Consider the following 12500-nt stretch of genomic DNA (forward strand, 5'->3'; position numbering starts at 1 on the left):
ATGGGGCTATTTGCTTTTAGCAGGATGGAGCTGTTGACTACTTCAGATACAACAAGCTCGAGTTATTGGTTGACTTGGAGGGTTTTGATATGTTCAGTCATTGTTTTTACACCAATTGTTATATCATTGATCATAATTTTCAAATACGAAGGATTGAAAAAAGTTAAACGTGATGGAAAAGAAAGCCAAGAAGGTTTAAGTTGTGATGAGTTGTATGATGATGATGTTTGGAAGCCTTGTCTTCAAGAAATCCATCCTTTTTGGCTGTTGGGTTATCGGGTCATTGCGTTTTGTTTAGCTCTTGCAATGATTGTTTCAAAAACCGTCGCTAGTGGAGCTCACATCTTTTACTATTATACTCAGTAAGCAATCTCTTTTCTTTGAACTTGCCTTGTATCAAGTTACTAGTAATTCTTGTTTAAAGTACTTCCATCTTTATATAGGAATTATGATACTTTAACTCTTCTAAATAGAATGAGCTTTAAACCCAATGTACTATTCACTCATGTCATCTGATCTTCCGAAACTGAAATTATAGGGTGTTTGCCTTATATTTTAAGCATTTTAGCTATCTCAGATGGATGTATTCTGAAACATTCTAAGTTATGATCTCTTTTGGTGCTGGACAGGTGGACTTTTACTTTGGTTACCATTTATTTTGGGGTTTGTCTATCCCGTTCTACTTAAACTGTCCACTATCGACTTTTTTGGTTAATTTTTTTGAACTTTGATTCTTTATTATTTAAAATTTATTATTGATAAAAATAAAATATATTTTAAAAAATCTTTATTTAAGTAGTTTTGAAATATATATTTTATAAAATTTAAATTTTTTAAAAATATTTAAAATAATTGTGGTCAAAGTTGAAAAAAATTGACTTTTAAAAAGTCAATAATAAACAGTTTTAGTGGGACGGAGGGAGTATTATTTTCTTCTTACTAGTCTTTGTTGCAACATTTATATCTCCACGATATAATTGTTGCGTTGTATCCATATGCTGGTTTGCAGTATGTACAATTTCCCCCTCTTCTTGCAGTTCGGAATGTTGCTCTCTATTTAAGGGTGTTACCGGCATTATAAGATGACTAGCTGTGGCTTTAACGTACATCATGCTGGAATAGATGCTGAGCAAGGATACTACAAACCTTTAACTAACAGAGAAGACACAAATATACTGAGAAAAGCCTTAAATCCGCAGGAAAGATGCAACGTTTCACAAGCAGCAGGCATTATTAGTTATCTCTTTCAGGTTATATTCCAGGTAAATGCCATTCAAGTCAACAATGCAAGATTATTCTGAACATTCTAGTGGAAAAAAAAAGTACTAGCATTTTTACTCAGATCATATTTGGTAGTTGTGCAAGACCTTTGAGATTTTCATGCGGCTTTTACGGTATTCCATGAACCTTTTATGTTAGATCTCATTTTGATTTTTCATATGCATATGAATTCTGGAGCTTTTATGCTTACTGACCCCATATATTGGTGCCTTATTTTCCCATTTCTTACCATTGAAGATTATACATTGAATTTCGTGAGTTCTCTATCCCTTTGTTCATCTGGAAAATGTTTTTGTGATCCTGCCTGTCTGAAAATGTTCGGTGTAATGGGAATTCAATCACATCCAAATGATAGAAATAATCATCACATCATGTGGTTCAAGTTCATAGAATCATACTATGCTAATCTGGCTCTTCATTTTTTTCTTAACTGAATGTGCGTATCAATATATATATATATGTGTGTGTGTGTGTGTGTTCAAAAACATGGGTATCCATATATGATCCTCCAAACACCCTCTAAATACATGACAATCTTAGAAAAAGTTGAGCATACCAGTGTCTGCCACTTATACCCAAGCCTGTGCAACATAAGTTTAGATGATGATTTCATAGTCATTTCTCTACTTCCTATCAGCAGTTGAAGTCCATTCGTTCTGTGTTTCTAATAATACTTTCTATCAAAACTGTTCATTGATATTTCAAATTGACCTCGTTATCGATATATTTCAATTTCTTATTCCATTTTACTTTATCTTTTTGGCTTTGGTAAGACAGAACCTTAACCTTCATCTCTATATTTCAGATGACTGTGAACTTGCATACACTCAATGTCATCCTACTTCTCGGTGACACAGCCCTGAATAGTTCGGTAAATATATAGTGTTTTTGTCATCTTGTTTTATGGATACCGCTTCACTTTTCATCATAATAACCTTGAGTAGTATATATCTATCAATTATCTTTCAGCGGCTCCCTTGGTTTCGAATTTCGTACTTCATCTTATGGACGGGTGCTCTTGTCATTTTCCACTGGATCCTTCATGCTTGTGTCTCGATATTGTAATATTGGTTTTATGATTATCGTTCAAAATGATGCACAAAATATCCTTATTCAAGAACTGGGATAATTCTATGTTACAGTTGGCCATATCCATTTCTTGATTTGTCATCACCGAATGCTCCGTTATGGTACTTCTCCTTCTATTGAGAGTTATCTTTCCAAAGGAGCTTTTAAATCCCTCGTACGTTGTCAAATAACATTAGTCCATTGGGATAATATGCTAACTGATTGTTGATTTATTCTTTTAATGTATGATGCAGGCATCTGATTATGTTAAGCTTTTTGCCTTCTTTTTATGGCAGGTATGGTTTGCTGGCAATCATGCATATACCGTGCTACGGCATTTTTGCTTTGATCTTAAAGACCAAGCATTACCTGTTGTCGAAATGGTTCCCCCAGTCGTACTTGCATTTAAAATGAACAATGTCGAAACGCCGATGGACTCTGCCGAAGTTGCTCAGCAGATCCAAGCAATTGGTAAGCACATGTTTTGCCATCAAATTTTACATTGATATTATAAAGAGAATGCAAGGCACTAGTAATGAAGAGTAGACATAGCCTTCCACAAGGCATGGATCAAACATTGAATGAAACAAGGCTAAATGTGTGCATACATAGACGCAGCTTCTTGGTTAAAATTCTTGTTTTTGTTTATCTAGTATAATTTAACTAATGATCAGCACATGTTACTTTAGACATGGCATTTTTAAGTGTTTAATTGATGATGTAATGTGTGTCACGACATCAAAGCGACACCACATCAATTAAATATACATAAAAATATCATGTCAGCAACATGCATTGACTACTAGTCGACTAATAATTTTATCTAACATGGACTATTTTATTAAGAAATTGAAACATTTTGGCTAAAATATTCTAAAAAATAAAAATAAAATATCATTTGTGCAAACATCAGAGATTAATTTTGTCGTTATACATACTTTATTTAAAACAATATTTTTCATTTTTAATTAGTATAGAAGTAAATATATTTTATATTTTTAATTTCTTTTAATTTAATATTTTTATTAATATATGTTATAAATTGAATTGGGATCGAACTTTAAGATTAATATTCATTTTAAAAATATTTTTTATTAAGATGATAATTAAATAAAAAAAACCAGTGTTATCGATGGTTAGAGTATTTTCTTTCCGTTATCATGCGACTTAACGATGACTTCAATATATAAGACAAAAAATCAAAGATTTTTCTCACAAAATTAAACATTTTAAGAAAATCACATCATTTGCTTATTTTTCTAATCAAATAGATTCGTTCCCTTTTGGGAAAGGGTTCCTTTTTCTTTTTCTCAAGTAAATAAAGATTCCTTAGAAAGAATACATCCAAGGTAAGATTCTTTTTTATATAAATTCTAATATTAAACTAAATATATATTTTCAAATTAAAGATGAACATTTATAAATGTATTTAAATTAACATTTTTAAATATTATAAATAAGTTAGTATTAATTAAATTAATATTTAATTTATATAATTATTATGACATTCAATTTTGTTAAAATATACGTTTTTGTGACAGATCTGATTAGAGATGTAAAATCCCAAACTATGGGTTAGTGACTTAATTGTAAAGTTTCAGAATTTGGTGATTAAAGTAGAAGAATGGATTAGTTCAATGATTTATCTGGAAATAAATCCTAAAAGTTGTTAGTAATTATCAAATGAAGTAGAGGGCAAAATGGTCATTTGACTTGGAAATTATAATTAAATGATATATAGGCATGTGGGATAAGGATGAGGAGATATTTTCTCCACTTCTTCTTCTTCTTCTTCTTCTTCTTCTTCATGTACGAGAGAGAGAAGAGCCAAACTTGCAAAGGTAAGATTCTTTGTTAGCTGATTATTTGTTATTTTTAAGAGTGGGTTTTGATCATTAGGTAATACTTAAGCTTATGGAAAACTTATGTTGTCCTAAAATTAAAAGATAAAGAAGTTATGAAGGATTAAAGAAAATGTGTTTCTAAATGAATTTCTAGAAAAGAGTTAAGATATACGAAGTGTTAAAAGTGGAATTCAAACATGTTGGATTATTGATGTAATTCTTGAATTTCATATGAAGGATAGGATTTGAAGGTTAAAGATGAAATAAATGAGTATAAATTGGTTTAAGGATGTGTACTAGAGTTAAGAGTGAAAAAGGGGATTAAACATGAAGGATTTAATCCAAAATGAATAGATTTTCGGGTTCAAAAAGAGGTTTTGGGAAGAGTGCATCGATGCACATTCATAGTGCATCGATGCATCAAGGTTAAAACCCATAAATTGTTTGAATGTGCACCGATGCATTGGTAGTGCATCGATGCACTCTTTTAATAGTGAAACATCAAATGCAATCGGTCCATCGATGCATAAGGAGTGCATCGATACATCCCAGTAATATTACAACATCGAATATTTTTTATGCACCGATGCATCAGTAGTGCATCGATGCATACCTTTATTAAAAGATTAAATTGACTTTTCTCTTAGTCTAAGGAGTGAACCATTAGAATATATTAATTATAATGCTGATATAGATCAATGTGTGATTATGTAGATACTAAAAGTAAGCTTATTCCGGAACGATCAAAGGATTAGAATCGAATCAAAGCAAAGCTAAGGTAAGTGCATACTATATGTATAGTATAATGGAATAAGAGTTGTGATAAGTCTAATCCCTATGTTGATTTTCATAGTACAATAATTGTGAACATGCATACATGATAATTATGGTGATATGATATGTGATATGAGAACATGATATGAATTAAGTGATATGAGCTACATGATCTACGTGAATGTATGCACTTGTGATACATGTGATATGATATGAAATATATAATTACACATACATGTGGTATGTGACAGAAGAGAAAGAACAAGTGATATGAAAGGTATAAGAATAATGCCCATAGTATACGATATGAGAACTATAGGTGTAGTTGGCATGCCAAGAGTCGACAGTTTACATATGTTTAAAGGCACATATGAACAGTTTACATATGTTTAAAGGCACATATGAACAGTTTATATATGTTTAAAGGCACATATGAACAGTTTACATATGTTTAAAGGCACATATGAACATTTTACATATGTTTAAAGGCACATATGAACAGTTTACATATGTTTAAAGGCACATATGAACAATTTACATATGTTTAAAGGCACATATGAACAGTTTACATATGTTTAAAGGCACATATGAACAGTTTATATATGTTTAAAGGCACATATGAACAGTTTACATATGTTTAAAGGCATATATGAACAGTTTATATTGTGACCTCTGGATCGTGGTCCTTCGGGACGAATACTGAACTAAGGTTCGGTGCCCCATGAGGGAATTGATACGAGCTGTGGTGACATCATTAGTGCACAACCTCAATGCACTCACATACCTCTATTCTCAATAATATACATGGGCAATACAATTGAAATACCGACTTACAGTGAAAGTGATACAAAAAGGTAAGTTTCATATGTGTATTATATGATTATATATGTTATCGTGTGATAAATATATGCATATTGAAATGTCATGATCCAATGGTAAGTATGAACATTCATAAGTTTATTGTTGCATATTCATTTATTGCCTCACTAAGTCTATGACTTAGCGTGTAAGTGATTTACACGTAGGTACCAAGAATCAGGAAGAGTGTAAATAGAAGTAGTACGGACATCAATACTACTAAGAGATCAGATCAGAAGTAATTGACAAAGTATGTACTTGGTTATGTATAGAATGTTGGCATGTAATAAGTGTTAATTACGAATACTCTGATAGATTTTGTATTTTATGGTCTTATGTAAATTAATGTAATTCGTTTTAATGAAAGTTTTAAAAATTCCCGGGATTTTCTATAAGAGTCAAAGTTTGAAAAGTCAATGTGACACCTCGGACTTGTATTCGGGTCGGATATGAGTTAAGGGTGTTACAAGAGAAATAAGAATATGATTATGAAGTACCTACTTTTTTATATAATTTTTTATTAATATGAGTTAAGTATAAGGTAGTATCTGATTAAAAATAGCTCGTAACTATTTGGTATTGAACGCTCACACTTTTGACATTCATGGTACTCGAACTCGAGATCACAAAGAATAACAACATTTCTTTTACAACTGAGGTCACTCCATTTGTGCACATAATTTTCAAAATTTTAACTAAATTTCCTTAAAATTTTATAAATTTTCATTAAATTATAAAATTTTCAAATAACTTTAATTAGGTCTATTGATGGGAATAATTTAGGTTGGTTAGTTGTGAACAATTCACCCTTTCTATTAGGAACGAGGAGAATAGCTTTACGAAGAGGGTGAAATACTTGGGGGGGGGAATTCTTTTTGTGTGTGTGTGTGGTATTAATATCTTAATCGTAGGATGATTAATGTTAAACTTAAGGTCGTCATAATTGTTAGTAAACAATTTTATACATATACTATTGTGAGTTACTAGATTTGATTGTCAAAATCGTATTGGAGGTTGATGAAAAAGAGCTTCGGATGATCATTGAATTAGAATAATTCTTAGAGTATCCTTATATTTTTTTAATGGTTTTTTAAGATTTTGTTTGATTGATGTTATGAGTAATTATAATGATAGGGTGTTAGTATTATTTCGCCGGTTTATTCAAGAGGTATAATAAGTTTCTATTACAAATTTAAAAATAAGGTAGATTATAAGATTGATCATTTTTGTTTTAGTTTTGTATATTTTTCTCATTAAATTTAAAAAAATTAATATTTATTCACTTTTATTTAAATAATATTGTTACTTTTATTTAATTTTTTATTTTCTTCACTAACGACAGTTAAAATCACATGGACTAAACATTTAAAAATTTATAAAATAAACGACCACATCTTATTTAAATAAAAAATGAATATGATCACTTTTAATTAAAATAAAAATAATTTATGTTTTTGAATTTACTGAAAAAAGTATACAAAATCTTAACAGAAAATGATCAATCATATAATTTAATAAGTGATCAATCATGTGGTTTACCCTTAAAATTATCATTAGGACTCATCCCCCTTTGTTCTTGTTTTGTAGGGGCTTTATAGGAGGCTCCAAGTGATTTGTTTCCTTATTAGGTCCGATTTTCAGCGACCACTTTCTCTTTTTTGATTGATTCGGTTTCCATATTAAACCGAAGAAAAATGTTACCTTCGTTTTCAAATGAGATTTGGTTATTGTTGCCGTGGATTGATTCTATTGCTATTTTTTATTTGCTTGATTTGGTTGTTGATTTTGAAATCCTTTCCAAAAATATTGTGAAAAGGGATTTCCTTCCTTTTTCAGTCAATGCGTGGAACTTTAGTGTCAGCACGCGCCATTGATCGAACGGTCGTGACCTTCTGATGATTCCTGATGTGTTGTAAAAGCATTTGATCAAACAAATCAGATAAATCATCTAATTCAGATGAGTTAGAGGTTACCTTAGAATCTTCCCCGAATGCCATCAAGCACAAGTTTGCTACTTCTTGTTCCTCTTCATCGGAACACTCTTTATCGCTCCATGTAGCCACATGAGCCTTGTTCTTATTCTTTGATTGACCCTTTCTTTTCAATTGTGGGCAATCATATTTGACATGCCCTGGCTTTTTGTATTCATAACAAATGATAGGGTTCTTTTCTTTTGGTTCATTTGTGAGACCTTCATTTCTTTTGAATTTTCTTCCTCAGTAAGGTCTCATCATTTTTCTGAACCGTTTGGAAAATAATGCCATTTCCTCGTCATCGTCATCTTCATCTGAATCACTCTCATCTTTTGTGGATTTGAGAGAAACTCCAATGTTTTTCTTCTTCTCCTTCTCTTTTGGTGTCTCATCAATCTTATCGAGGTCCACCTCATCTTCAAGCATCATTTCATGAGTGAGGAGGGAACCAATTAGCTCTTTAAGAGTTAAGGATTTTAGGTTCTTAGCCTCGATGATTGTCGTTTTCTTGGATTACCACGATTTTTGAAGTAAGTAAACTAACTTCCTCACAAGCTTTTTGTTTGGAATGATCTCTCCATATGATTTGATACCATTGACAATCGTTGAGAATCTATCCGTCATAGCTTTGATATCTTCATTTGGTTTCATCATGAGATTTTCATAGATATGTGTTAGAAGACTAATTTTAGATTCTTTTACCTCGTCGGTGCCTTCATGAGTGACTTGTAGTTTATCCCATATTTCTTTGGCGGTTTTACAAGATGAAACTCTTCCATACTTATCTGGTCCAAGAGCATAAAATATGATATGGATTGCTTTGGAGTTGAGCTGGAACATTTTTGTCTCTCCTTCACTCCACAATCTTGGATGAGTGAGAGGCTTGATATATCCGTCTTCTACAACATTTCATGCTCCCATGTCACTTGCTTAAATGAAATACATCATCCTATTCTTCCAATAGGCATAGTTAGCTCCATTGAAGAAATGAGGCTTGTTGACGGGCATCGAATCGAGACCGGAGTCGACATTTGAAGTAGAGGCCATTGATGACTTGATAATCGATGTAACTCTTCCCGAATCAACTCAAGAGGTGATTAAACCTTCAAATGAGTGAGGTTATGATACCAATTGTTGAGCTAATTGATCGATGGAATCGACCAAGAGGGGGTGAATTGGCAATTAAAATTTTGGTGGAAGCTTTTGCAGAAAATTGAAAGTAATTGCACAGCGATTTAGAGTGGTTCGACTTTCTCAATCAAAGTCTACGTCCACTACCTTAGCTATCCACACTAAGGATTTTCCAACAAATTCACTAATTTGTTCTTTCTTTTGAGGCCAAAGAGATAACCTTACAACTCCTTCAAGAATATACCCTAATTCTTGAGAACACTATTTCTCAAAGAGAATATTACAAATTTGAAAACTTATAAGGAAATCCTCACAAGGTAGATTGTTTTCACAATTCTAGAACAAAGAAAAGAACACTAAAAAATGAATACAATTGAGTACAAATAGTGTTCTTGAAAGCAAAATGAATATTGAATGAAAAATAGGCTTGAAATGCTTAAACTTGAGGTTTGATGCTTTCTCTTTGATTCTCTCTTGATTCTTCTTGATTGTTGTTTCTTGTTATTGATCAATGGCTTCTAAGCTTGTTTAAATACACCTTCAAATGATTCTGAACGTTGGGGATGCTTAGTGGAGTCAATAGAGCCGTTTAAGTGTGAAAACAATTAATTAAAGCAGTTGGGAGCGTCAGTGCATCGATGCATACCCATGGTGCATCGATGCATCAGTGTAAAATTTAAATATTTTGACCGTTGGACCCTTAGTGCATCGGTGCACTAAGAGTGCATCGATGCATCAAGTGCATTCGATGTTTCAAAATAGCCAGAGTGCATCGATGCATGGCTGGTGCATCGATGCATCAAATGTATTCGATGTTTTCATAAAATCCTCAGTGCATCGATGCATGAAATGCATTTGATGTTCAATTTAATTCATGGTGCATCGATGCATGGATTTGTGCATCGGTGCATCACTTTGATAAATTGATTTTAGGCTTGATTTTGGTTCAAAATACTTTATGAAAATTGTTTCAAAAATAGTTTAAGTATAAAACACAATTTTACACATTTAGTAAGGTTTGAATTTGAACTTGAAAGACTTGGAGTAATAATTTGATATTCGATTAATTAAATCGAATATACTTAAAAAATCATTTGTAAAATCTTAAAATTCATTTAAACTTAATTTGTTATATCGAAACACAAAAATGTTTTCAAAAATCTCCCCCTTTTTGATATAACAAAACATTTGTGTTATTTTAAGATTTTCTAAAATTTTGAAATCAATTTTGAAAAATTACTCCCCTTACTACAACACTTCTCCCCTTTAACACTTTTACACTTCTCCCCCTTTTTGTTAAATCAAAAAGACATTAAAATGTTTTAAACAAGGTTTTGAAAAGCATATCTGTTTGATTTTAGATATATATATAGCTTAAACTGCTAAGATCACAATCAAAAGAGAGATTAGCCATTAGTGCCATAATCAATATTCATAAACAAATGTGAAATGGCATAATTGGTCATATATATCTAATGATGCAAAAATAAGAAAATTCAACCAAACCAAATATATATATATTAAGTTCAAAATCCAATCATCCAAACCATAACAAATTCAAACATTAAACAATCCAAAACAAACTATCCGGAAACATCAAAATCAATCCAAGTTTAAAAAAAAAAACAAGAATGCATGGAAAATGTCTAATCCATAGGAGGGTCAGGAGGAGGAGGATAATGAGCTCGAACTTCAAGAGTGAGTGCGTCCATACGTTCATACATCTTCCGCTTAAACTCAGTAATCCGAGACTCCATGGAGGCAAACCTTAGATCAAACGACTCCAAGAAGGATCGAAAATATGGTGGCATTTGATATTCTTGTCGTGTCGGTTCCGGTGCAGGCTCATCGTCTGGAACATGATCATCGATATCTTGCATAAGTTGATGAAACTCAGGATCATTGTCAGCAGCCGATGCCGTAGGAGGAGGAGTAGCACGAGAAGAGCTAGGAGCAGCTCGTGAAGAGCTAGCTCTTGGGGTTTACTTATCGGGTCGAAATACCCAAAGACCGGTTTCCTCATCTTGTTTCCAATCCACTTTCTTCAAGAAAGTAAGATTGATTTGATTTTGGAGTGGGATAGGATTGTCGAGAGAGACGTTTAGACTGAGTTTGATAAAGAGGTTACTCAGAAGACATCCATAAATCAATGTTTCAACATGTTTTGAAGGAACAATGTTTATGATATCCACTAGTTGACTAAAAATAATATGGGGCAGATTTATTTTGATCTTATTTTTAATACAGCGAATCCACCATAAATCCCTAGCACGAAGAGTGGAATACCTACCTCTGGATGGTCTAAACCACCAAGAGATCATCAAATGAAGAAAACGATAATGATGAGATCGTAGAGTACTAACACTAGAGTTTGGAACATAGGGATATTCCACATTTTCACTCTCATTGTATAACCCATCATCATGTAACCCAAAACGGAAAGCTATAGTCTCGGGGTCAATATTAATATATTGGCCTAAAAGATAGGATCTAATGGTTATAGTCCCACATTGAGTTTCGTTTTGAATACATACCGCATTGGAATAGAAAATACAGACTAACTGTTGATAAACGATAGGTTTGAGCTGAAACATTTTATCAAACTTCCAAGCTTTAAGAATCGGAAGGTATTCAAAGTCAATATCTATCATAGCTTGAAGAGAAGGAATACGCTCTTCCCGGATTCTATAAGATTGAAAAGAATTTCTGTACCTAGAGTACAATTCGTCTCTATGACGCTCAGGCATGTTAAAACAAGATCCTAATAGAGATGTAGGTGGAGGAGGAACGTGATTAGGAGGTTGGTTTGAACGAGAATGACTCGGTGAAGTCCTATGGCGTTTGGGATTTGACATGTTTTAAAGATTCGGAAAAAGGAAAGTAACCTGCAATTTGAAGCACGTGTATGCACAATAATCAATCCCAAAACTCAATTGAGTCCTCAATAATCAAGGCGTGCATCGATGCACTTTCATGGTGTATCGATGCATGAAGCACAAAAATGTCAAAAATCTGTTTTAAACACTCAAAATGCTAAATTAATTGGCTCTAGTGGTATTGGAAACTCATATATTGAAAATTAATCATGTTCAATCAATCAAATTAATCCTTAAACTACTTTTGAACATAAAATTAATTTTCATCAAACAACATAAACTCCCCCTAACTAATAGCAAAGAATGCAATCAAAAAATATTATTATAAGCATTTTTCATTTATACTTAAAAGTGATAAAATTATTTTAAACACTAAGTGAAAATAGGCCAGTTAAACCTAATTCTCTTCTAAGTGTCCAAAATCTTTCCTTGTCTAAAGGTTTTGTAAAGATATCCTCTAATTGGTGCAAAGTATCAACGAATTCTAGAACTACATCTTCCTTAGCGACATGGTCTCTAATGAATCGATGTCTAATTTCAATATGCTTAGTTCTAGAGTGTTGTATGAGATTTTTAGTGAGACAAATAGCACTAGTATTGTCACACTTGATAGGAATGGTACCTACTTCAATTCTATAGTCAAAAAGTTGTTGTTTCATCCATAAAACCTGTGCACAATAACTACCAGCTGAAAT

The 12500-nt window shown here is 32.3% G+C and overlaps 2 protein-coding genes and 1 pseudogene across 2 annotated transcripts; all 3 read left to right on the plus strand.

Annotated features, from left to right (window-relative positions):
* LOC120207264 lies at positions 1 to 1244 on the plus strand. Its single transcript, XM_039206772.1, has 3 exons — positions 1 to 362; positions 630 to 663; positions 1038 to 1244. The coding sequence occupies exons 1-3, from the start codon at positions 1 to 3 to the stop codon at positions 1059 to 1061; spliced, it is 420 nt and encodes a 139-aa protein (XP_039062703.1). The 3' UTR covers positions 1062 to 1244.
* LOC120207265 lies at positions 1083 to 2941 on the plus strand. Its single transcript, XM_039206773.1, has 6 exons — positions 1083 to 1227; positions 1420 to 1535; positions 2087 to 2152; positions 2251 to 2342; positions 2424 to 2471; positions 2646 to 2941. The coding sequence occupies exons 1-6, from the start codon at positions 1083 to 1085 to the stop codon at positions 2761 to 2763; spliced, it is 585 nt and encodes a 194-aa protein (XP_039062704.1). The 3' UTR covers positions 2764 to 2941.
* LOC120207266 overlaps positions 2781 to 12500 on the plus strand; it is a 25235-nt pseudogene continuing 15515 nt past the window's right edge.

Source organism: Hibiscus syriacus, unplaced genomic scaffold (assembly GCF_006381635.1).
Source record: "Hibiscus syriacus cultivar Baekdansim isolate YM2019G1 unplaced genomic scaffold, ASM638163v2 tig00014444_pilon, whole genome shotgun sequence".
NCBI lineage: Eukaryota > Viridiplantae > Streptophyta > Magnoliopsida > Malvales > Malvaceae > Hibiscus > Hibiscus syriacus.